This window comes from Saccopteryx bilineata, chromosome 2, assembly GCF_036850765.1.
Source record: "Saccopteryx bilineata isolate mSacBil1 chromosome 2, mSacBil1_pri_phased_curated, whole genome shotgun sequence".
Classification (NCBI taxonomy): Eukaryota; Metazoa; Chordata; class Mammalia; order Chiroptera; family Emballonuridae; genus Saccopteryx; species Saccopteryx bilineata.
This window is the reverse complement of record NC_089491.1, coordinates 187,961,257-187,987,988: the sequence shown is the minus strand read 5'-3', so window position 1 is coordinate 187,987,988 and position 26,732 is coordinate 187,961,257. Positions and strand designations below refer to the sequence as shown.

At 46.7% G+C, this 26,732-nt stretch overlaps 1 protein-coding gene across 5 annotated transcripts in view; it reads right to left on the bottom strand.

Annotated features, from left to right (window-relative positions):
* Positions 1 to 26,732, bottom strand: part of SLC7A1 (solute carrier family 7 member 1) — a 60,340-nt gene that overhangs the window by 8,908 nt on the left and 24,700 nt on the right. For 3 of the 5 annotated variants that reach the window (XM_066258927.1, XM_066258926.1, XM_066258928.1), the window contains 8 exons: positions 23,910 to 24,001; positions 12,791 to 13,173; positions 9,900 to 10,058; positions 8,022 to 8,193; positions 4,405 to 4,526; positions 3,602 to 3,824; positions 2,715 to 2,854; positions 95 to 197 (listed from right to left, as the gene is read on the bottom strand). In XM_066258927.1, the coding sequence (XP_066115024.1) occupies positions 95 to 197; positions 2,715 to 2,854; positions 3,602 to 3,824; positions 4,405 to 4,526; positions 8,022 to 8,193; positions 9,900 to 10,058; positions 12,791 to 13,160 (1,289 nt within the window). In that variant the 5' untranslated portion in view covers positions 13,161 to 13,173; positions 23,910 to 24,001. The remainder of the gene's footprint in view (positions 1 to 94; positions 198 to 2,714; positions 2,855 to 3,601; positions 3,825 to 4,404; positions 4,527 to 8,021; positions 8,194 to 9,899; positions 10,059 to 12,790; positions 13,174 to 23,909; positions 24,002 to 26,732) is intronic. The other 2 variants (XM_066258930.1, XM_066258929.1) reach the window with 1 other exon arrangement.

Genomic DNA, 26,732 nt, shown 5'->3' with positions numbered 1-26,732 from the left:
ATTTACCTGTATATAAACTCTTAATTTGAACTGCTAAGAGGCTAGCAGGGTTCTCATGCATTTCTGTCACAGGACTCAGAAAAGCCATACATACCGTAAGACCAACACACAGGCAGCCACCAACGAGTAAGCCAGGAGAGTGCCGATGGACATGAGGTCCACCAAGTCCTTCAGGTCAAAGAGGAAGGCCATCACCGCTGGGGAGGAGACAAGCATCAAGATCCATGGATGGCCTCCACACATACTGACACCCAGAGCCACCACCCACCTGCGATCCAGAGCGTATGAGAGATGCTGCGTTTTCGTGCTCCCCACGCCCCAGCCCTTTCTATGGAAAGACACTTAAAGGAAGAAAGCTCCACACATTTATGTGAGTCATTTCCCATTTATTTATTTACTTGTTTATTTATTTATTTAAGAGAGGAGAGAGATGAGAAGCATCAACTTGTTGCACCACTTTAGTTGTTCACTGATTGCTTCTCATACATGCTTTGACCTGGGAGGGGCGGTTGGGGGGGCTCCAGCCTAGCCAATGACCCCTGGCTCAAGCCATCAACCATGGGCTCAAGCCAGCGATCCTGGGCTTCAAGCCAGTGACTTTGGGGGTCATATCAATGATCCCACTCATGCTGGCAACCCCACATTCAAGTTGGCAGGCCTATGCTGAAGCCGTCAACCTTGGAGTTTCAAACAGGGGACTTTAGCATCCCAGGTGAATGCTCTATCCACTGCACCACCACCAGTCAGGCAGATTTTTTCCCATTTAAACAATAACTTGGCTAGATCTATTTTGGGGTATTTTTGAAATCATCCACAATTGATACAAGTTAAACACAAAACCACTGCTTTTCTACACAATCACTTTCCACAATTTCCTACAGCTAAAACAAATTTAAATTGTGATAAATAATAGGATTTAAGTGCAGAGAGAATCTTGTGGATAATTAGAATAGTGTCCAACCATGCATGACACAAATGCCTACGTTCCGAGTCACAGAGAAACTCAAGACAAATTTCTTCAATGGGAGGTGATTTTAGAAAACCTAACAGTTCTTTACACTCCCACCAAATAAAAAGAGTAAATACTTGGTTTGGTGAGTGTACTTTGTAGTCACTTTAATGATTATAGCTTCATCTCCCTAAATCAGCACAGGAGAGAAATTAATGCCAATATTTAATATGACCAAATTACATGTAAATACTGAAAAAAAATTTCACTGTTTCCAATGCCTTAATCCTTTAAATATTTTGGTCATATGCAGACAAATGGTGTCCCTTACCCTGACCAATGCAATTCCTCTCAAAAATGTACAATTACAGGGCAAATTTGGTAAATAATAAGATAAACTAGTTTTCTTTTGTTATATAGTATTAATCCACAAAACAAAGCATACTTTGCTAAGGGCATATATAGTGCTAATAACTCATTCATTTAAAGTGGTCAAATGTCTTACCATCAATGGTCATTTAAAAACTCTCTATGGTACAAACTATGACTGGTGTCAGGTGTCCTAATTTATCAAAAGACACACTGCTGTACTCACACCCTGAAAGAAGCTAGACTCCGTCATAAGAAGAAACCAGAAACAAAGAGCCAGCGCTACACTGTGGGTGTGCATCCTGCCTCCACTTCCACATCTGTCCAATGGGATCAGTAGAGGAGGACACACGTACAACAAACAGCATGCAGGCCATGTACAAATAAGTTTCAGGCCCCCTTTCCTTAATCCAGGGTCCTTGGAACATCACATAGACTCAAAGTGTTCTTTACTCCTGACGGCATCTGTCAAAATTGTCCCATTGGCGAGGAACCTCATGTTTGATAAGATCAGGGGTCCCTAAACTTTTTACACACAGGGCCAGTTCACTGTCCCTCAGACTGTTGGAGGACTGGACTATAAAAAAAACTATGAACAAATCCCTATGCACACTGCACATATAGTATTTTAAAGTAAAAAAACAAAACAGGAACAAATACAATATTTAAAATAAAGAACAAGTAAATTTAAATCAACAAACTGACCAGTATTTCAATGAGAACTATGGGCCTGCTTTTGGCTAATGAGATGGTCAATATGCTCCTCTCACTGACCACCAATGAAAGAGGTGCCCCTTCTGAAAGTGCAGCGGCGGCCCGATAAATGGCCTCAGGGGATCGCATGCGGCCCGCGGGCTGTAGTTTGGGGACCCCTGGATAAGATAACCCTCCTCTGAGCCTATTATTATTTACATACTGAGGGCAAATGGTTTCACCAGCAATGCCCTCAATATACCCTAAAGAATCCCTGTTCCCCAGAGAATTCACAAACGAAGATTCAAGGACACTACATTTTCAGTAATAATGCAATGTCTCACTTGGCTTGTAAGTGCAAGCAGGTATCATCTCTCCAAAATCTACTCAGTGACATTCAGGAAAGGAGGAGACCAAGGCTCTGAGGGATCCAATGTGTCCTGAGCTCTGGCCAATGAAAAGAAAATACTATAGCAATACAAGATTTCAAACGTTTTGAGAACCCCACCACACCTCTGTAGCACTGGCCTCTGCCTTTTGTCAAAAGGGCAGGTACCTTGGCTGACCCAGGTTCTAAGGGTAAAGACCAAATGTAAAAAAGATCAGTTAAAATTTCTCACAGAGCACAGTACAATTCAGGCTATCTTCCTAAAGAATAATAACTGTTGAAATACCGGTATGTCCTCTTAGTTCTAGTTCTTACCAGCGATGGCACCTGAGGTTAATGTGGCAATTATTGGTGTTTTGGTCCTGTTGTTGACTTTGGCCAAAAATTTAAATAACAGTCCATCTTCAGCCATGGCATAGATAACTCGAGGCATGGGAAACATGGAACCCAAAAGGCTGGGTGGGAGGAAAAGGCAAAATGCATCGGTTACACGAGCTTACCAGGAACCAGGACCCTCCCAGGCCCATTGACCTCTGTGCAGAGGACAACCTGACTCTCAGCAAGGATGCGTCCCGCCACGCCATGTGACACTTGTGGCTAGACAGCATTCCATAACCAACCCCAGAGAAAGCACTCTCTCTGGGTATGTGCAGGTGTAAGAATGGGAAAGGCCTAACAAACCAGCACAAACCAACTCATCGTTTTTCTGGAAGAGAAACTATATTGCTATAGTCATTCCAGCTGAATCACACATAAGATAAAAGCATCCCGGCATTCGCTAGGATGTCTCTGTGGTAGATAATTGTTTACCAGTTAGTGTTCACATGGGTGGGTAGCAAACACCAGGACAGACATTAAGAGGCACTCACTCCCCTTTTTAGGATCACCTCCGTATGGGCAAACTGAGGCCAAATGCAGTGTGCAAAATGGTGGCCTGGTCCAGTGGCCAAAGTAGGGATAGAAAGGCAGTTTTCTGCTGAGTAAATGATGCTAGCAAGTGGGTCTCAGGTTCTTCAAGAAGATCAATAACACAATCAAGTCTTGGGTGATTAACAGCAATAACAAGGGACAAACCACAGAATCAGGGATTGGGTACTGGCTCTATTTCCATGGGAAAGAGTAATTTTAACAGCACGCCTGCATGTCCAGCTTTACCTGGCCCACCATACCTGACATCATCCCGAGGGTCTGAGGCTACTCACCTGGCAGACAGAGCGCAGAGTGAGCCAACAGCCACCACGTACTTGGCGCTTTCCCAGCCCACGTGTTTGAAGGCGTCGGGCAAGGGGCTGTCCTTGTCCAGGCAGAAGTATGGCATCATGAGAGTGAGGGCAGCCGATACCCCAAAGTAGGCAATGAAGCAAATCAGCAGTGAGACGACGATGCCCACGGGGATGGCCTTCTGGGGGTTCCTGACTTCTTCACCTAGAAGCAGCCAGGAGTCAGCCCAGGAGGTGAGGAGCGCCCCACAGCCACGAGGCCCCAGGCCTTGCAGTGTGCAGGAAGTCTGTGCCACCACAAACAACTCTCACAGTACTCAGCCTTGTGCAGACCAGGTATCCTGGGCTCAGCAACACAGACCAGGTGACCCTGGCCCATGGTATTCTTGGCCTTTATATCATGGTTCTGCTAAGGAAAAGACTCGTTTCCCTTGGCAGGGAGACCTGGGAGGCCCGATGGAGCCCATGCTATTCAATTCGCCAGGAGGATAATATTTTCAATGGCCATGTTTCTTCTGGATAATGCAGAGATTATGGAGTCAGGCTGTAGTGTAGCTGTCATTATCCCATTCTAGTGGGACAGTTAGTTCCATTCATGATGCAGTTTCCTGTCAGGAACTGCCCCTCAGGGAAATGATAAGGGTGGGGAAGATTAGCAGGAAGCTGCAATCTACACATTACTCATGTGTGCACATGCCCACAGCAAGTAAAATAGTGACCTGGGGTACAATTAGGCTGGCCCGTCTTGGGGAGCAAGAAGACCCGGGTGGCTCCAGACAGCATACCTGTGGTAGCAATGCAGTCAAAGCCCACGAAGGCATAGAAGCAGGTCGCTGCTCCCGACAGGACGCCGGAGAACCCAAAGGGCATGAACCCACCGACACCGGGTTTCCCTTCTTTTGTGGTACTAGAAAAAGAGCCACAGCAAAGATCACATACCACCTTATGGTCCCAAAGGGAAGACATTCCAAACAGTCACCAGCTGACATCCCACTGCCCCAGACCCTGGGTACATGAACCTGACAGCAGGCACTGGCCACCGCGTCTAGACACTGGGGACAGCGGGCCTCTTGCTCTGTATGGTCCAGAGAAGCAACAGTACACACTAGCCCTTTTCAGAAGCATCTATATTGAGTTGGGGCGGGGGATGAAATGTAGAGACTGTGACAGGGTGGCCAGCAGGAAAGAGGGAGAAATCAGCAGCTTTACATTCTCTCTCAGAACCTAAGAAAGAAGCAGAGCCGGCAGTGCAGGGGTCCCAGACCCAGGTACAAAATACGAAAGATCTCCATATTTACCAGTAACTGAGGCCTCAAAACAAGCATTTCCAAAGACACTAAGATTTGAAAAGTAATTTATTTTAGAGAACAAAAATGTTTCTTCAGCACCCACATGCACAAAGTAAACAGTTGGGATGCTTCACCAGTGGGGACCAGTGCTCAAGACAGCCAGCCTCATGGGCAGGGCTCAGCAGTGTTTACTCGTTTACTCAAGTAATAAACTCAAAGTCAAGCACATTTTGTGAACCTGAGAGTCCTAAAAGATCCAGAACGTAGTCCCAATGAATCAGAACCTCTGACTCTAAACACTGTACCTAAGCTTGAACAGTGGGTGCTGTCTCTGACATCAGTCTTACTTGGACCCCACCTGTCACCAAGTAATCTTAAGCCTCAGCCACCTGAAGAACAGTCCAACTCCTTCCAGTTTGAGAAGTCAGCTTCAGCTCCTCTCATGCCGGCCATATCTTTAGCCAGCCACATGACTGCAGGCTTTCTGTCACTTAACACAGGCCCCAGAGGACAGTCCCACTTCCCCATGGCGACAGGCTGCCCACTGCACCTGACCCTGCACCTTCTGACCTGAGAGCAGGAAGGAGACAGAATATTCCAATCCTATCAACACGGATGCACTGAGGTTGGGTTAGCTACTCAATTTGCTTTCAGTGGGATTTATCAAGTAGCTAGTAAAACAGACAATTTGGACCCAATTATTCTCTAATGGCAATTAAGCCTTTTACTGACTCCCCAGGGAAAATTACATTTCTCAGTTCCAGAAGCTGCCCCAGAGCTCTGGGCGTGGAGCAGGAGGATGGCCTGACTGCAGGGCTCACTGCGGTTCAAGGGCCATGAGAGAAACCCCAAGAAACACACCAGAGAAAGGTATGGAGAAACTGAACCCAGATTCAAATGGAAGCTTGTCACTTTAAGTATGACTGAAATGAACTGCCAGGCCAGGAGCAAAAAAGGCAGCCCAGCCCAGGATCAGCACAGGGCAGTACACAATATAGTGAGTGCCTCCCGGGTGGCATGGGGTCTGCGAATCACAAAGAATGAGTACAGTGTGGTGAGCTGACTTCTAAAATCACAGCATGCTACATGGTAGATGGAAACTGCCTCCTGGGCCATGCAGGACAAAGGCCCGCCACACTCTGTGGTTTTGTTGGGAAATGCTTTAGTACTTCTGAGAGACAATTTCATGTAAACTGTGTGGCCATTGTCAGAAACACAAATATACAGATGGTAAAAAAATAAATAAAAAAAAAAAGGAAGAATCTTACAGGTTTTAATGAAAGGAACAAGCAAGCTATGTCCCCATCCCACTGCACTCCACCTCTTAAAGTGGCTGACTCACTGCCCCAGGGCTGCAGACAGATGTAACTGATGGAGTCTCACATGGTACCAAGAGCTGGTCAACAAACACCACTTTGGGAGTCCAGCAGTCATAGTTCACTACTGCCAGAACACACAGGATAACGGTGACTGATGAAAGTAAATACCAGCAGTTGGCATGAACAATCTCTTCATAAAAATAATAAAATTAAGCCTTGACTGACACCCACCCAGGAAATATTTAATTCCTGACCTATAAACAGCAGCCAGTAACCAGTAAAATAGGTGTCCAAGGTTTTCAAAGTCAATTGTTTCTTCAAAGCATATCTGAGTTGGCTTTACTTCACTCTAACTGAAATGGGCACCAAGAAATTTGATATAAGTAAGTCTCAGGAATGCTTGGGAAGATATATTAAAAGTCCTCATTTCTCTGTAATAGAGTTTAGTTCCCAAAAGAAAAGCTCTTTTTAGTTGAACTGTTAACCATATAATTTTAGAGTTGGTGAAGTTTCATGCATTTAATTCAATAGTTTCCTGTTTGTGTTCTGGTCGTAAACTAGTCACACATCAACACGCATTAATCATACAACTGACACCTGGCTCTTAACAACCAGCAATTACATTGGCCTGTGACCATTAAGACCCCCAGTGTCTCAGCCTCCCTTGCAGCAAGATGTGGCTGCTTGCTGGATTCTGGCCAGGGGAACACGGGCAGGAGGAACATGTGTCTCCTGGACCTGTCCTTAGAAGCATCGGGAGCACTCGGTCCCCTGCCAGGATGGCTGGATCGTGTCAGCGCCCAGCACCTAGTGCCCAGATCTGACCGGCTAGATGAGGACAACATTATCAGAGGACAGAATAGTCAGGTGTGCGTTTGGGCTCCCTGAAAGCCTGTACATAGCTGCAGTGACCAGTCACCCTGAGACCTCATTTTAATACCACTACACTTAGAAGAGTCTCTTTATCGGAGCAGTTTAACCTTTAGCTGTAATTAAAATAGGTAAACTCAAACTCTCTGTTCTCTATCCTGGGACCCTAAGTTTCACCTGAAAACTGACAAAAAGAAAAAAGGATAAAAAGACATACTCTAATTATTTAGCTTTTGAGTCCTAGATAATATTGAGTTGTTGGTTCACTGTGAGGCCTGAAGAGGCAGGTGGTTGAAAGTCAGGCTGTCACCTGCCTCTAACCGGGGTCCTGAGCCAGAGACATGTCAGGGGGCAGGGCTCCCTCCTGCTTCTCTGGGTTGATGCAGCCCAAGCCAAGTGTGAGAAGAAGAGATTATCAGAATCACATTTTGATACTTCTGTAGTTTTGAAAACCTTTGATACAGTCTGTGATATTTCTTTTTCCATCTTATTAAATATTTCAAAATAAAGCAGTATCAAAAAAAAAAAAAAAAGCAGTATCACCATGGTACTGCAGAGAAAATCTTTTCTGATCACAAAACTCAAAAGAAGGTCATAAAACAGAACGTGAGAAAAAAGGGATGGCCCGGCGGGCCTGACAGCGACCCTCCGCTGTGCATGTGCTGGGCCAGAGTGAAGCCTCTGTGTCCCCAGGAGTGTCCTTCGTCATGCACGGCTCTGTCTAGTACAAGAAAATAAAATACAATTTTCAAACCAGTAAAACACACTTAGCTACTTCACTACAAATAATAATAATAATAATAATAATAATAATAATAATATATCCAAATTCAAATCACATCATTTAAAAAAAACAAACTCATATGTTTCTAGGCAATTACATGCCCCCAAATACACGTGGGACAGACAGAGGGAACAACTCACTTCAAGCACAGGCGACCTGATGAATTCTGGAAATCCTCCTCTGAGAGCTGCCAGTTTTTAATCGATCCTTTCACAAATCCTGACACCATGATGAAGCCCAGGACCAGCACGTTGACACAAGTGAATACTTTGTTGACCATGGCTGACTCTTTCACACCCAGAGTTAAAAGTCCTGAAAACGTTAATACACAGGAAACTCTGAGCATTAACCTCATAGCAGGCAAACCCTTCCTGGGATAGGGAGAGATGAGGACGAGGACTTAAGAAGAATCCTCATGGCGTCAAATCTCTGAAGACTTCCGTGAGCCTCTGGGGAGGGGGCCAAATTCATGATCTTTCTAGAGGAAGTGATCAAAGTCCCGGGGTTTAACAATGCTGTGAGGACACCAACCAGGGGGCAAGAAGAGACTGCAGCTCTGGGACATCAAGCCCCACGGGGATAAAGTGGCAGCCGCCCCCCACCCTTGGCCCCACGGGGATAAAGTGGCAGCCGCCCCCCACCCTCGACCCCACCGAAGTATGTTACTGAAAACCACCCTCAGGAGCAGGATTTTCTTTCTTCCAGGGGAGACACTTTGCTCAATTTCTTGGCAGACTGAATTTTTTAAATGAGGAAATCATTCAGATTGACTTGGGGATGTCAGCAATATCAGCAATGACAGGTGTCTGTGGCTGCAGAACCACTGCCATGGACGGTCCCCCTGAATTCGGTGCATTACACACATGAAGCAGACAAGCTCTAGCTCATACACTCATATTTTAAAAAATGCCGAGTGATAATAACGCCCAGGAAGCACACTGACAACACATGCCACCTTGCAGTATGCCATCCGGGGAGTTCTGTGGCAAACACTCGGCTGGGCGAGAAAAGAGGCATAAAAAGTTGCCCAGGGAACACACGGCCACCACTTATGATTTAAGATTGTTGCTCTGCTATGTATGTCTTGTATACATTTTAAAATAAAAAACACTCACATAACAGACTGAATTCCGAGGTGTAGGTGTGAGGAGAATGGAGCAGCTCGTCACAGGGACCACAGTGCCACACTGGGCTGGGTCTTATTTTCCGTGTCCCTCCCTCTCACGTTAATGAAAATTATAGTGCTAACTTAGCTTCTGATACATGCTCCAGCAACTGGACCAGAAATACTGTGGAGACTGGCCCGTGCAAAATGATCTCAATTATAATACATAGTGGGCAAAATTAGGCAGGTTGTTTTTAAAACCTATGCAAGGTTTCCTAACATCCAAAGAGAATTTATCTGCATTTCAGCTTAATGTTTATATCAATGAAACTCCCGCCAAAGAGGCTGAGACACAGGTAAATGTCAGTAGAAGAAGCTGCCATCGGCTGTGGGCAAGCACTATGTGAAATTTAAAAATTCTGTACCCACAGCTTTGTCATAAAACACATTTACTGAGAGGGTGTTCTGACAGCCGGCTGGTGTGAAAGCTCCCGAGACTGACCCCAGACACCTGCTGGTGCTGCACAGAGGCCACGCCCCTCCACCACGACCAGACTGAAGAACACCACCTTTCCTTACGGTCGTCACAGGGTCACTGTGTTCCTGGGTCACGTGCACAGAAGGCCTGCAGTGCTAAAAACATCTTACTCCACAGTCACACAAGCACCTGGGGTTCCCTTAGCTATACATGCCACTCAACTTGGCAGCTATTAACTAGGCCAGTATGTGTATGTGAATCTATCAGATATAAGTATGTGAATCTGTCAGAAGCCATTAAGACAAAAAGATATCTGCGTTAATTACAAAACGAAAATGGAGGGAAGGAAGAAAGAAAAGAAAACTTAATGGGAGCCTGCCTTCTACCTTGGACCCCTCCATCCAACCTGATGGCTCTCTCACTGTGTGGCTGTACCTGTTAAGATGAGAATTATAATCACAGCAAAGATGTCTGGGTTTTTGGCCAGCACTCCAGGGGCGTTCAGAGCCATGTGTGTCTGAGAGAATTCCCCAATGGGTTTGCCAATCAGCTCATCAAATGTTGCGCTCCAGGCTCTCGCCACACTTGAAGTACCTGTCACATAAACACACACCAGAGGAAAGGGAAAGAAAGCAATTAACAAAGCATTTGCCATCAAGCCGGACATGTACCCATCCACACAGGGTCACGCCGGTGCACAGCGTTCTGCAGCACCAGACCTCAGCATGCACAAACTCAGAGAGGGTCCGTGTTCCCAGTGAAAAGAAGAAAGATTCTAGGGCCTGCGGAAAAAAATGTAGTTTTCCACCACAACCTAACACATACATGTGTTTCAAACACATAACTAAGTTATTAATAAAAATTTCACAAAACGTTATCCTTGCCACCTGAGAGGCACTCAGATAGCATTTATTCAATTCTACCTATTTTATTTCATTACAAAAAGAAACACTGATGGCAAGCCATCAAGTTGACGGCACAAGGCACTTGAAGGTTGCAGTTGGCAATGTACACCTTGCTCAGAAGCTCTTTCTCCAAGACCCTCATGGTGAACGCTGCTCTCCCAGCACCATCACATGGCCAACCCTCACCAGCCACTCTGTGCCTGACCTGGGTACAGACCCACAGGTCCCCACACACCTGCCGGCAAACAAAGCTCTCTCCATTCTCCTTGCACCCCGTCCACAGGGAACACAAATGGAGGCAGTATACCCAATGCCAACCACAGCTGACTGTGCACACTCTCTTTCTGAACAAAGTCACTGCTTTTCCAGCACTGTTCCTTAGGAAATGCCGCTAAAATTCCAAGACTCATATATAGCATTTTCCTTTGCTTTCTCAAAGGGAGCCTTGCCAGTGACTGCAGTCTGGACTGCCCCAGGAGTTTGCCAGAGTGATCTGCAGAGACTTGATTTTGCTATTTAGTCTCACAATAAGTATTTTTCCAGCAGTTCAAAAATGTAACCAAATTTCTTTATGCTGAGCAGCTGCCTGTTATGACATCTGTCCACCAAGGCAACAAACCCGTGAAGAATCATAGTCTCCCCTCTCCCCCAGGGACTGGTCCACTGCCAGCTGGGCTCCTGAACCCCACTCCATGGGCTGAAAGGGGCTGCCTGGCCTCCCCCACCCCCAGCTAAGTCAGGGCTTTAAAAGCCCATGTTGGCTGAAAAAACTGCCCTGACCAGTAGCTAACGCTGAGACATTTCTGCAGTGACATAGGACACAGGCATGACCCCACACAGGTAGGTGGTGCTCTGGAAAAGAAGTGTCATCGGTGGTCTGTCACGCTCTCTCATGTCTTGTGCCTAGATAAGTTCTCTGGAAACACAAGAGCACATTTCAAATGGCTGTATTCCCACCGAAACGCCTCAGCTTGCCTGAGCATTTGTGCTTGTAAGTCTCAGTGTCGGCTGAGAAAACCACGGCTGTGAATTTCATCATGGAAGTTAGAAGAGTAAGGCAGGTTAGCTCGGAGCAGACCCAGCAGGCTGAAAGGGAGGGTGGCCTGGGCAGGTGGCAGTGGGCACCCCACAGAGGCCCAGGCCCGCGGTCCCAGCAGGCCACACCCAGCAACACACAGGCGTTCTCAGGACCCGCATGGCTTAACTTACATCTTACTGTCTTTTGTTAATAGTACAAAAAGCCTGACAAAATAGGAACGGAATGTTCAGTGGCTATTTCTAGTTCCACTCCTGTGAACTGGCCACTCAAATCCTTTGGTTATTCTTCTATTCAGATGTCTGCTTCAACAGAACGAGAAGCAGACATGAGAAATATTACTTTGCAAAAACAGGTAACGCTGTGACAAATGTTTACGATCTGTTGTTTCATAAATAAAGAGACAGCCTGACCAGGCGGTGGCACAGTGGATAGAGCGTCGGACTGGGATGTGGAGGACCCAGGTTTGAGACCCCGAGGTCACCAGCTTGAGCAGGGGCTCATCTGGTTTGAGTAAAGCTCACCAGCTTGCACCCAAGGTTGCTGACTTGAGGAAGGGGTTACTCGGTCTGCTGAAGGCCCACAGTCAAGGCACATATGAGAAAGCAATCAATGAACAACTAAGGTGTCGCAACGAAAAACTGATGATTGAGGCTTCTCATCTCTCTGCGTTCCTGTCTGTCCCTATCTATCCCTCTCTCTGACTCTCTTTTGTGTCTGAAAAAAAAAAAAAAAAAACCTTAAAAAAAAAAATAGACATACTATGCCAAAAATATGCATTTAAGTTCACAAAAATATGGACAATAGTTAAATCCCTACACGGTACACTCTCATGAACAGACTGTCTTTTTCCTGCATTGTGTTCCCAATATCTCACAGAATGTCCTGCACAAAGCAAGTGATCAATAAATATTTGTTGAAAAAAAAAAAAAAAAAAATATTTGTTGAGAGAATGAATGGATGGATGAATGAAAAAATTAATGTCTCCCAGTTCTCAGATTGAATAATTTCTACTCTCTTCTTTATGCTTGTATTTCCCCCATCCTGCTGTGTCCATGATGAGTTTACTCTAGTAGTCAAAGAAAACCTAACTAATATAGACTAAGTTCTTTTTAACTAATTAGAAGCATCCTATTGGTTCTCTATCTCTTGTGTTAATAGGAACAACCTCCTTGTTAGCCTGGCTTGTCCCCACTAAGCCCTGACACACTTGACCGTGAACACCAAGAGTAGTGGTGCCTTGTAAGGAAGCCTCCACTTTCATAAAAGGAAACAGTCAAGGCAGGAAGGGAGGTCCTGGGAAGAACTAGACTTGGTTAACTTGGGAGCAAACTGGGGACCCGCCCCTAGTTGGCAGGTGGGAACAACAGAAGAGGGGGACTCACCGATGATGTAGGAGAGAATGAGGTTCCACCCTGTGATGAAGGCCCAGAGCTCCCCAACAGTGACGTAGCTGTAGAGGTAGGCCGAGCCGGTCTTGGGGACACGAGCGCCAAACTCGCCGTAACACAGGCCGGCCAGCACCGAGGCCAGCGCGGCAATCAGGAAGGAGATGACAATGGCAGGGCCCGCGTTCTCACGGGCCACAGCTCCGGCCAGGACGTACACACCGGCACCCAGCGTGCTGCCCACCCCCAGCGCCACCAGGTCAAAAGTGTTCAGGCAGCGGGACAGCCGGCTCTCCTCGTGGCTGCAGTCCACCACCTTCCGCCTCAGCATTTGCTGACCAAGGCTGAACAGCATCTTGCACCCCATTCTGCTGATCAATCTGCCAAAGAGAAAGAACAAGGGCGTTTCATCAAAGTCACCCTTTCACTTCCTCTAATCGCAACAGACAGTGGCCCACATCCCTTACTCACTGCTGAAATGTTTTCAGTGTCAGAATCCCCAATCAGAATACCCACCTAGGGCCTCTCCAGCCTGAGGCTTGCCCAGAGTGCACAGAGACAGCCAAGGGCCAGGACACCAGCTGACTGCACCCTGAGGCTGCTGAGCCCATTTCTCTCAGACCCTAACTGAAGCCTTGTATGGCAGACGCTACAGTGTGAGGGAAACACACACTAGTGACCATGTTCCTGCCCTCTGCAGTCATGCAATTTGCCAGGAAAAACAAGATATCATTCGAAGTGTACTGTAAGGAGAGGCAACCAAATCATTTTAATTTAATCATTGAAACCCAGAGGCCTCAAGTAGTAATGGTCACTCTTTTAAGATCTTTCTGGAGTCCTCTTGGAACAAGGACCAAGCTGTTTCCACTTTTAAGTTAACAGAGTTAGGTCCAGAGCAGAAAAATGTTTACCAATTATTAGATGTTAGGTTTTCTTGTAATTGTTACTACTCCAGGAATCACTTTTTCCTGGACCCAAAGGTCAGCCTGATGTGTATATGACGTACTTCTGCACACGTAATAAGAGCATGTGTTTGCATGTGGCTCACCTCCCCATCCCTCACACGGGACAACCTGTGACGGCCCGGGAAGCCAGGCCAGCCTTGAAATAGAACTCCTGGAATGCAAGGGCCAACCTTGCCTACTAGGTTCATTCCAAGGGGGGTTGTTGTGAGCCCTTAACCAGGATGGGCCGGGGCCCACCTTCAGGGCGGTGGGACTAAACTCCCCACCCTGAAGTGGGGCTGCCCATAGTAACTTCCTTCCACAGTAGACAGTCTAGAGAGGGAAGAAAAAAGAGTCACTTAACAGCAGAGAAACTAATGGTCAACATCAGCAGTGACAGTCATATTGATGGTATGATGTGATAAGAAGGACACTTCATCTCATATCCAAACCCACAGCCCGAGTCTATTCATGAGAAAAATACCAGATGAATTACAGATAAGGAACATTCTACAAAAACACCTGACCAACATTCCCCAACAAACAAAAACAAGGAAATGGAAACCAAAAACAAGGAACGTGAGAGAAATTGTCACAGGCAAGAGGGGCCTGAGGAGGCAGGACAATCAAATGTCATGAGGGACCCTAGATGGGAAAAAGGACATTGGGGAAAACCTAAGAACATCTGAATAGAGTACAGCCTTTATTTGTATCAATTTCAGTTCATGATTATAATTACCATACCATGCTAATGCAGGCTATGAACAGGGGAAAGTGGGTTCGGGGTATATGGAAACTCTGTAATAGCTTTGTAACCTTTCTACAAATCTAAAACTGTTCTAAAATAAAGTTAATTGCCTGACCAGTGCAGGTGCAGTCAATAGAGCATCGACCTAAGATGCTGAGGTCCTCAGTTTGAAACCACGAGGTTGCTGGCTTGAGTGTAGGGTACTTGGCTTGAGTACGGGCTTGCCAGCTTGAGTGCAGGACCATCAACACAATCCCAAGGTCACTGGCTTGAGCCCAAGGTCGCTGGTTTGGCGTGACGCACCCCCCCCATCAAGGCACATATGAGAAGGAATCAATAAACAACTAAAATGAAGCAACTTACGAGTTTATAATTCTCATTTCTCTCCTCCCTGTCTCCCTTCCTGTCTCTCATCAATAAAAATAAATAAAAATTTTAAGTTAAATGGTTTATTTCTTTTTTAAAAAGCAAGTGCAGAGACAAGCAAACATCATTATTTCTGGCTACTGAGATACAAAAAAATAAGCACTGACTTTTCATCTTTAGCATCAGTTGATACTTGCTGACCTAACTTTGCTGCAACTGAAAACGAAACAATCTAAATGGAGATCACAGATCGCCAAAGTCCATATCTAACCACCCAGAACATTCAACTGCCTGCCATACCCTGCTGGCCCAGGACAGCGCCCTTCTGTGTGGGTCAGGTCACGGGACAGGAGGAGCTGCGATGATCCTTTCTGCACTTTATCTAACAGTTCTTAACTAGAATGATGAATAAAAATCATCCAATCCAGTCCTATTGTTACACAGATGAGAAAAAATAACTACAAGAGCCAAGTTTATACCAGGTCACAGAGCTCTGACGGCAGAGCGGCCTAGTGCTCCTTTAGGGCTCTGGCTTTACAGGTGGGAAGGAAATGAGCTCACTGTGTTGTAAGATGGGGAGGAAATGAGGAGAGATGATTTATTCGTGAAGCAGGAAAATCAGACACAAGGGTTTGATAAGAGCAAAAGAGGGCAGGTGACCAGAACAAGAGAGAAACGAGCATAGAGGTCAGTGGCGTCCCCGTCTATCTTTAGCACCACCGGCCTGTTCCTGACAGCTCGCAGGCCAGGAGCAGGCTCTGAGGGAAGGTGGTTTCCCAGCCAGAAAGTTTCAAGACAAGAGACACTTGAGGGGGAACAGGAATGTGAGGCCCTGGATGGGACACCAGGGTGGAGAAAGCAGGTCTTTGCTCAGACTCTAGCCTTACAGTATCCTATTAAGGGGTGGACATAGCAGCCAACTAAGTCATTTCGGCTCCCTCCAGCTGAGCAGCTGGCCAAGCACATGGCAGGTGGGCTTGTGGCATATAGGTGTCTGCCCCGAGGTAGAGCTCACATAACTTTAACAAGAAAGGAAGCAGGATGCTTGTGACTGACAGATCTGCAACCAGATGGTAGGAGGGGTCCAGAAAAGGGCGTTGCAGAACACTGGCCACTGTGGGAGAGAAGGAGACTCAAGGCAAGGAAAAAAACCTATGTTGAAGGAAGTGTTCTCAAAACCAGATCTCCACTTCCCCCTAGATGTTAGAAGGCCCAGGTGCAAGAAATTAGATTTTAAAAACATCAGAGTATAGATGAGACTGGTAGATACTAAATATGGAGATCCAAGAAGTAGTCAGAGCCTTGCGAAAGAAGGTAAGAAATGTGAGAACTGAACCAAAAGTACAAGGCGGGGTTGTAAACTACAAAAACAATGGTAATGCCTAACCAGGCAGTGGTGCAGTGGTAAAAGTGTCGGACTGGGATGTGGAAGACCCAGGTTCGAGACCCCGAGATCGCCAGCTTGAGCACGGGCTCATCTGGTTTGAGCAAAAGCTCACCGGCTTGGACCCAAGGTCGCTGGCTTGAGCAAGGGGTTACTTGATCTGCTGAAGGCCCGTGGTCAAGGCACATATGAGAAAGCAACAATGAACAACTAATTTTGCAAGGCGCAATGAAAAACTAATGTTTGATGCTTCTGATCTCTCTGTTTCTGTCTGTCTGTCCCTGTCTATCCCTCTCTCTATCTCTCCATCTCTGTAAAAAACAAAAACAAAAAAAATAATGGTCATGGTCTGGAATTGAAACAGGGCCAGGTCCTGGCTGGTTGGCTCAGTGGTAAAGCATCAGCCTGGTATGTGGAAGTCCCGGGTTCCATTACAGGTCAGGACACAAAGGAGAAGCATCATTTGCTTTTCCACCCCATCCCCTCTGTTCCCCTCCTGTAGCCATGGCTTGAATGAGCACGTTGGCCCCAGGCGCTGAGGATGACTCCAAGGCCTCGCCTCAGGCACTAAAACAGCTCTGTTGCTGAGTAAAGGAGCAGTGGTCCCAGATGGGCAGAACATCAGCCCCAGACAGAGGTGTTGCTGGGTGGATCTTGGTTGGTGTGCATGCAGGAGTCTGTCTTTCTGCTTCCCTGCCTATTACTTGATAAAAAAAAAAAAAAAAAAAAAAGAAAACAGAAAGAAAGAAATGGGCTGGCTCACACCCACAGGTCCTCACTGAGCAAAAGGAGTCTGTCTGCCTCGGAGCAAATGTGATATGGGACCTGGACTATTTAAAGCCCCCCGGATCTCCATTTCTCTGACTCCAGGCAGCCAGGGACAAAACTCACTCATCTCACGCCTGTCCTCGACACAGCCAGGGTAGAAGGAAGTGTATAAACCCACAGCCCTACCCCCAGGAAGCAGTGTCAAGGTGGACAGGCCCATGGGTGATGGAGCTCCATGGGAGGGGTGTGAGAGCTGGTGCAAGTTTAACTGTCTCAGAGGCGACCACTTTCATGGAGAAGGTTAATTTTATCAAGTGAAGACAGAGGCAGAGAGCCTAGAAATCCACCTGGTCACATCTGTGCATCTAGTCAGAAGACTCAGTTATAAAGACATTTAATGTTTTTCTAAAATCCACAACCTGTAGGTAATGTGGCTTCTCGTTGGCATGGGCAGGCACACAATCCAATATGATGGTTGAACCTCACAGTGCCCACTATTCACATTCAGCTTCACAAACCACTAGGCCAATATTGTCCACTGTCACCTAACTTGTGAGTAGTGGAGCCAGGATCTGAAATGAGCCTAGGTCATCAAGTGCTATTCCACACTAGGTGCCAAACTGACTCAACTTTGACCAAGCTTAATCTCTCCGCTGCCTGATAATTCTTACTTTGTCTGTCACCCTGTCTAAAATCCTACAAATAAAAGATTGACATGTGTTAGGCCCTGGCTGGTTGGCTCAGTGGTAGAGTGTCGGCCTGGTATGTGGAAGTCCTGGGTTTGATTCCCGGTCAGGACACACAGGAGAAGCACCCATCTGCTTCTCCACCCCTCCCCCTTCTCTCTGTCTCTCTCTTTCCCTTCCGCAGCCAAGGCTCCACTGGAGCAAGTGGTCCAGGGGCTGAGGATGGCACCATGGCCTCCGCCTCAGGTGCTAAAATGGTTCCAGCTGCAAGGGAACTACGCCCCAGATGGGCAGAGCATCTCTCCCTGGTGGGCATGCCAGGTAGATCCTGGTCGAGCACATGTGGGAGTCTGTCTCTCTGCCTCCCTACTTCTCACTTAAGAAAAATACAAAAATAAAACAAAACAAAACACGACTGACATGTGTTAAGTGACAACCTTTTCTTGAATGACAACACCCCAGTAAAAATTAAGTCAATTAGTTATTCACAAGGTGCAGTTAATAAACATAATCTACCCACTTCCCTCCAGCCACTGAACACAGCCCACTGGCTGAGGCCACAGGAGCTTTATTTGAGACCCAGGAATGTAGGTGACATCATTCCTAGATGACCAGCAGGGTTGGTTCCAGGACCTCCCCTGACCCCTGTAAAAAACAAAATCAAGGAAGTTCAATTCTCATATAAAATGATGTGGTATTCGCATATCATCCACACACATCCCCATATACTTCACATCACCTCTAGATTACGTATAATACCTAATGCAATGTAAATGCTATGTACATAGTTTTGATACTGCATTGTTTAGGGATAAGGACAAGACAAAAGTCTGTGCATGTTCAGTACAGATGCAATCATCGTAGACCTAAGCACATAGCGCACGTACATCAACAACAACATAACATTTTTTCAAATACTTTCAATCTGCGGTTAGATAAATCTGCAGATCTAGAACCTGCAGATCTCGCAGATCTGGAACTTGCAGATGTGGAGGGTGGCAGAGCCGCACCAGGAATTCGGCAGAGAGTTCTGGAAAGCACAGAGAAAAGAGGCTTAGAAATAGCACGTGGAGGGAGAGCTGGCCCAAGCAGAAGGATTAAATATTATGTTGGAGATACTATGTATCTGATAAAAGAGGAGGAAAGTGTCAACATAGCATGTATAGCTTTCCTTTAAAACATAACATGTGAATATAAGGGTGTGTAAAGAATGATCTAGAAGAACTGAGGTGCTTGTCTCTGAATAGGAGATCATGGGTATTTTTATTTTCAGCATTTTGACAATTTTTTTTCTATGAGTGTATATTACTTCTGATGTAACCAACAAAGAAACAGTGGGAAAAAGGAAGCCAAGAGAGTCCACAGAGCAGTCAAACTCATGCCAGGGGTCCATCTAGGAGACGTAGATAATGGGTACATGGAGTCATTTTTCTTTCTCTGACCTCTGTGCATGTTTGAAAATTTCCATAAATGTGAAAAGAAACTCGTCTAGGGCTGACCCAGAAAACATAGAAGAAACACTTTTACCACCTATAGCCTCAGGCCAGCATAGCCCCGCAAAGCTAGAAGCCACAGCTGCGGAGTAGTTAACATCTTTTGTATAGAATTGTCAATATTCGGTCTTTTTTTACCTAGAAGAAATGGCCGAGAGTAAAGGATTTGTAACAGGCAGCCGCAGTCTTACCTCTCACAGGCCACTTCTCTGAGCCTACCTCCGTATGACTTGGGGAACAAGATTGAAATCAGAAAAGACAAAGTGAGTTCCAAGAACAGACGTCAGAACAAAGTGATTCATAGGTTATCAAAAAAGCAGCAACAGCTGGAGAAAGACACTGGTAGACACACCCAGTTTTGTGCTACACATCACGAGGGACGCAATGACTTTTGTGGATGACCTTCTCCTTTCAGCATGATACCCTCGGGGGCAGGGGGGCGATAAAGCCCAGTGGAGCCACAGGTGACAGCAGGTAAGGCTGGAGTGTGGGTGTGCGGAGAGGGGCAGGAGAGTCTCAAATGGTCAGCTGAGAGATTGACAGTTGACTCAGATGTACAATTTTTAAGTATTTGTTTAAGGGCATCAACAAAATGATATTGAGAGGATTACTCTGGTCTCGTAAAGGACAGACTGGAGGAGGAAGTGGCAGCAGAATTGCCAGGTCTGGTGGCTCAGCCTTTTTGGTAGAGCAAAGCAGATGTCCATCTTTGAGCATGGTATGTCAATCCGAATAAGAAAGCACCTTTTGCATAAGCCAATGCTGACACTTTCATAGTTACCTCCATTTGTCATTTGTTCCATGCCCTAATGTCTTCCTTAGAGCCCTGAGGCACACGCAATGCACATGTCCGTGATTACCATGGGGATTATCTCCGTGACGCCTGTCACACACACAACCCCTAAGCAGGAAATGCCATATTTTATGATAGGTCTTGCTGTCGTATTTGCAACCAAACTGCACGGATGACCAAGATTTCAGACATTCACCCCAAGGAAAGCTTTAAAGTCTAAAAGCAACGTCACAGCCCACTGCTGTGGTTCACCCCCTTGCCTGCCCTCACCTCGGAGCTGCCCGCATGCTTTTCCACTGTGGTTTCCTTTCACGTGACATACTTGGAGGAAACATCCTGGTAGGGGGTCACAGGGCAGTCTCTCATGGAGAGTAGAATGGGACTTGACTCATCTGACATGACTTCGAGGCATTGGAAGCAAACGGCTGATTTCATGAGGTTCTGCGAATTCCAGAACAATCACAGACCAGGAGAGGACTGCGCAGAGGAAGGGGCTGAGCCCGAGATGAACAAATGTGGTTACTTCCACTAGACAAGCAAGCCAGGCGTGGCGGTGAGCGTGAAGGAGCTCGCGGCATGCCACTGGCACCGTAAACACAGGCGGGGCTGCTGGCTCCGCTTCAGTGGAGGGCTCCCGTGCAAGACCCAACCACAGACGTGGCCCCACAGTCTCAACATGCCAATCCTTGGTCATCCAGACTGCAGTTAGCTGAAATTCTCCCTCCTCCGGTCTCTGCATTATGATGCCATGTTTTCAGAGAACAGGGTACATGGCCTTTTTAAAGAAGTTCTTAAAAGGCTGAAAATAGACATGGCAACTTATACCCCCAAAATGCTCTCTGTGTGCTCTACTGCCACAGAAAACAGCAGTCACTTGAGACTCAGGCCATATTTTCCTACACAAAGAACATGACAAAACCACCACTGGGTGCTAAGGCAGCTCACAAAAAGCAGTTTAACCTGCAATGTCCCCAGAACAGTGCAGAGCCCCCTGGAGCCATGCACCACCCAGCAGAGTCGAGGGGGCGAGAGCTCTCCAGGCTAGGAGGAAGGATAAACGGATCCTGGAGAGTTGTAATCTTTTAATAGATTTAAAGTCATGGGTAATTGTGGAAAAAAAAAAAAAAAACCATAACAATGTTTGACAAACACAGATTGTAGGTGGGATTCACTTTTCAATCCCTCCTCTCCAGGGCCCAGGAGAGGGGACCTGTGGTGGACAATCTAAGGTGCCCAGGAGCTCCATCTCCAGTGTTCCTGTGGGTGTGGGTGGGGACTGTGACTTCCTTCTAATCAACAAAATACGGTACAGAGGATGAGGTCTCTCCTGTGTCTACATTATGTTATATGAGGCTCCAACGTGCTAGCTGACTCTCCTTGCTAACCCAACAGAGTCAGTGGCCATGCAGGTGGACTCCAGGTCAGCCAGCAAGAGGCTGGGGCCTTAAGTCCTACAGCCACATAAATGCACTTGGCCACCTAAAGGAGTGTGGGAGCAGATTCTACCCCAGCCAAGCCGCCACATGAGAACACAGCCCCAGTCAGCTCCTATAGTAGCCGCGTGGCACTCAGGACAGCACCGCTACACTGGGTTCCAGCTTCCGACCAGAAAAACTGTGACAAAACAGATGTGTATCGTCACAGCCGCTATTTTTAGAGAGGTTTGCTATGTCTAATGGCCCAAACAGGAGATAATGAGTCTGTATTCATTCTCTCTTTAAATCTTCAAGGAACCAGAGCCTCATCATTCCTTAACCATCTCTCTGCTTTGGTAGTTCAACTAATCTTCACCTCACCTGAAACCATTTTTTCTTGGTAAAGGCTGAATGATTTGAACAAAGATTCCTCCTTCTGGAAGAATGGCAAATATTAAATGGCTATTATTTCATTTTTTTTAATTGTGTGTCTACCCTCCCCTACACTGTCCCTGCCTTCAGGGTGCTCACAGCTGTACAGGCAGAATAAGCGCCATCCACACCATCAACAAATACTGTCTTATACCCACTACGTGCTGCCCCTACTAGATGCTGAGGACACGGCAGGGCGTGGAACAAAGCTTCCTACCCTCTCAAAAGAGAAGACAATGTGAACAACCAAAGAACACACACAGGCATGGCAGAGACTGCAAGGCCAGGAAACACACCATCTCTGTCACCATTTGGCACCTGGTCTGTATCTCTTCACCTGAGGAGGGTGACATCATGGCGGCGTCCAGTAGATTGTGGCTTCCTCTGATTGGACACGGTTCAGGACCTGTACCGAAGGACCTAGGGCCATCGAGAGCTTCCCCATACATTTTGCCTAAGCACTGTCCACCCCCAAAAAAGGAACAGCCTGATTGACGTTTTTCACTCATATGAAAACACTCACCCCCCCCCCCCCCCCCCCCCGGTCAGGCTGTTATTAAGTAACAGAGGAAGAGATTCTAAAATAGTCTGTTACAACAGCAGAGACACACATCTGACTATTGCAACAAGAGGAGGAAAATACAGAATAAACTCACTCTAATTTAAGCACTTTTATTAAATAACTGCTGAGAAGGAAAAGGAAAAAGAAATATTCAAGGCTCACAGTGGCTTCTGGCACTCCACAGAATCCCTCCTCCCTCTTCCCTGCTGGCAAGGATCTAATTTCCTGCCTTGGGAAAGTGCTCCTGGTAACTCTGAACCTTTGCTCTGACAGTTACAAGACTGCAACAGCCTCAAAGTAAGGGGCTTACTTAGAGCCATCACCCCCACCCTCTCCTACACCCTGGGAACTAGGAGCTCTAGGAGTCCCTCCTCCTCCTTCTATTCAAGGCAGCTGCTTAGAGATGTTGCCAAGTGACAAAGGGCATTGGCTAGACCCCACCAAAGTCCCTCCAAAGGAAGACTCAGTGTGGGCTGCTGAGCCCTGAGTACATGAGCACTCTTCATATAGCTGCACACTCAGAGGTACAACTATGAATGGCCCCCAAGGAACATAAGAATGGGAGAGGAGAATAAGTCAGGTGGTGTGCATTATACACACACACACACACACACACACACACACACTCTCTTGAAAATAAAAGACCCTTGTTTTTTTGTGATGAATAAAATAGTGACAACGATGAAGTCTCTATGTAGTAAACTCATTTTTTTTTTTCTTAAATTGAAAATTGAAACAAAAGCTTCCAAATATGTTATTAGGAAAACCCTTTTGTTCCCTCACTACTACATCCTATGCCAAACCCAAAAAAAGAGTCAAATAAAACTGGAGCTACTCTTATTTAAAGAGAGATGGGCACACCAAGCCCCACTGGCAAGCCGTGCCCACCCCTGCCTGGCTCCTGCGCTCCTCCAGGACTCTGCGCCCAAGAACCTGCCTGAGCAGATCCACATGGCAAAAAAAAACACACACCCCAAAACAAGCCACAGAAGAATTCTTAAGTAAAAGAGTGAAAAATAGAAGATGGAAAGGAAGAGGAGCAAGAGGAAAGGTTTGGATGCAGGAAAGAAATTGGAGCCTGCCCTTGACATTGAGAGAACCTAAGTCCCCCAGAGTCAAAGACAGAAACACAGCCCGAGGCATCACTGGCACGCTGTGCACACCCTCATGGGCAGACAGCGGCCACATGCAGAGCACCGGCCTCCACACGTCACCAACCACACACACGCAGCGTCTGCCCCAGGAGCAGGCGTGTGGAGGGCCTTCTCATCTGTAGGTATTAAGAGTGCTGTTTGAAGGACATGTGGGAATTTAAGCAACCCAGCACTGTGAAAAGGCAAATCTGATTTTTGATGAGATAGGAGAATTAGACAATTCTGAAAAAGCACAGTAGCTGTAAATTTATTTAAAGGACAATTGAGGGTTGTGGTTGTCAGTCAACAACTGACTAAAGGTCTAAGTGAATAAGATATTCTTGCACTAAAGTGATGGCCATCCTGCTGGGGAGCTGACAAGCAAACTCTACCTGGGATATGATGCGAGGACTTGTCACCGGACGATATCCTGGGTCTTGGAACAAATATGTCTCAAGATGGGTGAGCTGGGGGTTTCAGGTTCCTGAGAGACAAAGAAGACACATCAGACACAATTCATTTGGCCCCAGAATCTCCACGCCTGTGGCTGTTCCAAGAGGAATAATTCCAGCTGACTCAGCACCAGGAAGGGCATCCCAGCTCTAACACCAGTGAAGACCAGATGGAAGCTGGTGGGCGTGGTTATGTCACAGGCACTGAGCTGACACAGGTGAGGCACCACCAGGCAGGGGCAGCAGTGAGGGAATTCAGAAGAAGACAGGAAACCGGGTGAGATGGCTTAGAATCCAAAGATCCTACTACATCACCATGACAAATGGAAGATCATAGTTTATATAAGAATGCTACCAAAGCATCTCCCATACTAGCTGCTTCCATAGATCTGGGGCATAGAGGTAGATATGTGAAACCTCGAGGTCCTTGTTAGGCACCGCAAAGAGGAAGGAACCTTTTCCTGACACTGGCACTGGGAACCACTACCAGCTAAGGCTAGAAAACCTTAGCTGTTTCTTTGAGGAAACAGTCATACTCCAAGCTATACAGTTAACCATTTCATGAGGGAGCTCTCTTGTACTGGCTGACACATGGGCACTGAGCAGGCTCCCAGACAAACTACAGATTGTTCTAAACGTAGAATGTGCATCATTGATGTGCATGGTGGCGTGGCCTGCGGTCCCAGAAGGAACAGGTTCGGGGACTGGAGATGCCACTCTGAATGCAGCAGCGTCACACTTTGAGGGCACACTAGGAAAAATCACCCAGGTGAGTGACACTCCAGAAAGTCCTTTGCTTTCTCAGTCTGATCATTTCTACTCCACACATATACACTCACCCAGGAGCTGGGGAGATTTAATTAAACTTCCTGAATATGATTTGCCTAATGTGAACCCAGAGAGGATTATCATTGTGCCAAAAATGTAATGAAGATGCAATCAATAGCTAGTTTTCTCACATCATCAGCAGCAAACCAGCTTCCCAACAATGGGAACTCAACTCCACCCCAACCCACACCGTCCATGTACTCAGTCCACATTAATGTTTCATTCCTTTCCACTTTATATTTTTAAAAAGTCCAAACCTACAGAAAAGATAATTAAACATGAACATTTTCTTATCTATATTTACCAATTTTTAACATTTTGCCATATTTGCTTTTTTTAAGAGAGAGAGAGAGAAAGAGAGAGAGAGAAAGGGAGAGAGAAGAGAAGCATCAACTCATAGTTGTGTCACTTTAGTTGTTTACTGATTGCTTCTCATACATGACCAGGGGCTCCAGTCGAACCAGTGACGCCTTGCTCAAGCCAGTGACCTTGGGATTCAAGCCAGCAACCTTTGGGTTCAAGCCAGTGACCTTTGGGCTCAAGCCAGGGACATTGTGATCCTGTCAATGAGCCCGCACTCAAGTTAGTGACTTCGCACTCAAGCTGGTGACCCCGTGCTCAAGCTGGTAAGCACACTCTCAAGCCAGATGAGCCCACATTCAAGCCAGTGACCTCGGGGTTTCAAACCTGGGACCTCAGAGTGCCAGGTCGATGCTCTCTCCATTGTCACCACTGGTCAGGTGCCATATTTGCTTTATCTTTAGAGAAACATACACTTCAGCCCTGGCCGGGTAGCTCAGTTGGCTAAAACATTGTCCCTATCTGTCAAGGTTGTGGGTTCCATCCCTGGTAAGAGCACATACAAGAGTCAACCAATGAATACATGAATAAGTGAAACAACAAATTGATGTTTCCTCTCTCTTTGTCCCGTCCTCTCTCTCTTAAAGGGAGTATGGGCTGAAGCTGGAAGGAGCTGGTTGATCTTGCCATCCTGTTCAAGTAAGGAGATAAATGACAGAGTCAAGACTTCAAGTGCAGAATAGAGCCCACAACAGCCCCAGAACTATGAGGACAGGCCTCCAGGCATCACCAAAGGATCTAGAATTGTCCTCAGTCTTGCACACTGTCCTCCCTTCTTTTTATGAGCCTACAACATGGGCACTGCAGGGGCAGCATCAAAAACTGAGATCACAGTGGCTGCATCTGCAACACACTAACAGTAAGTGAGATTCCAGAATGGTTTATGGACCCCAAGAACTTTGGATCTCCTGTCTGTTTGCCTCCCAGTCTTGAAACTCTACACTTTGGATTTATCCCAAAATTACCAGATTCTTCTTAACTTCACAAGAGGCAGGCTTAGATGGTACCAGAAACCAAAATACTGTTATCTATTACATTCCCCTGCACTTCCATCTTACCACACTGACCTCCACAGCTCTATAACCACACAGCACACCCTCACTAGATTCTCAGTGGTAACACATCATCTTTGCCTGATGACAGTGGGTTTTATAGGCAAACTTACAGAATGGACTCCAGTGTCTACCTGAGAACATGAGTGTCTTACCTCTTCTCCCAGTGGCCAATACCCACCCTGATTCTGTGAACCTCTTCATTTCTTTTTTTTTTTTTTTTTTTGTATTTTTCTGAAGCTGGAAACTGGGAGGCAGTCAGACAGACTCCCGCATGCGTCCGACCGGGATCCACCCAGCATGCCCACCAGGGGGCGATGCTCTGCCCATCCGGGGTGTCGCTGTCGCGACCAGAGCCTCTCTAGCGCCTGGGGCAGAGGCCAAGGAGCCACCCCCAGTGCCCGGGCCATCTTTTGCTCCAATGGAGCCTTGGCTGCGGGAGGGGAAGAGACAGACAGAGAGGAAGGAAAGGAGAGGGGGAGGGGTGGAGAAGCAGATGGGCGCCTCTCCTGTCTGCCCTGGC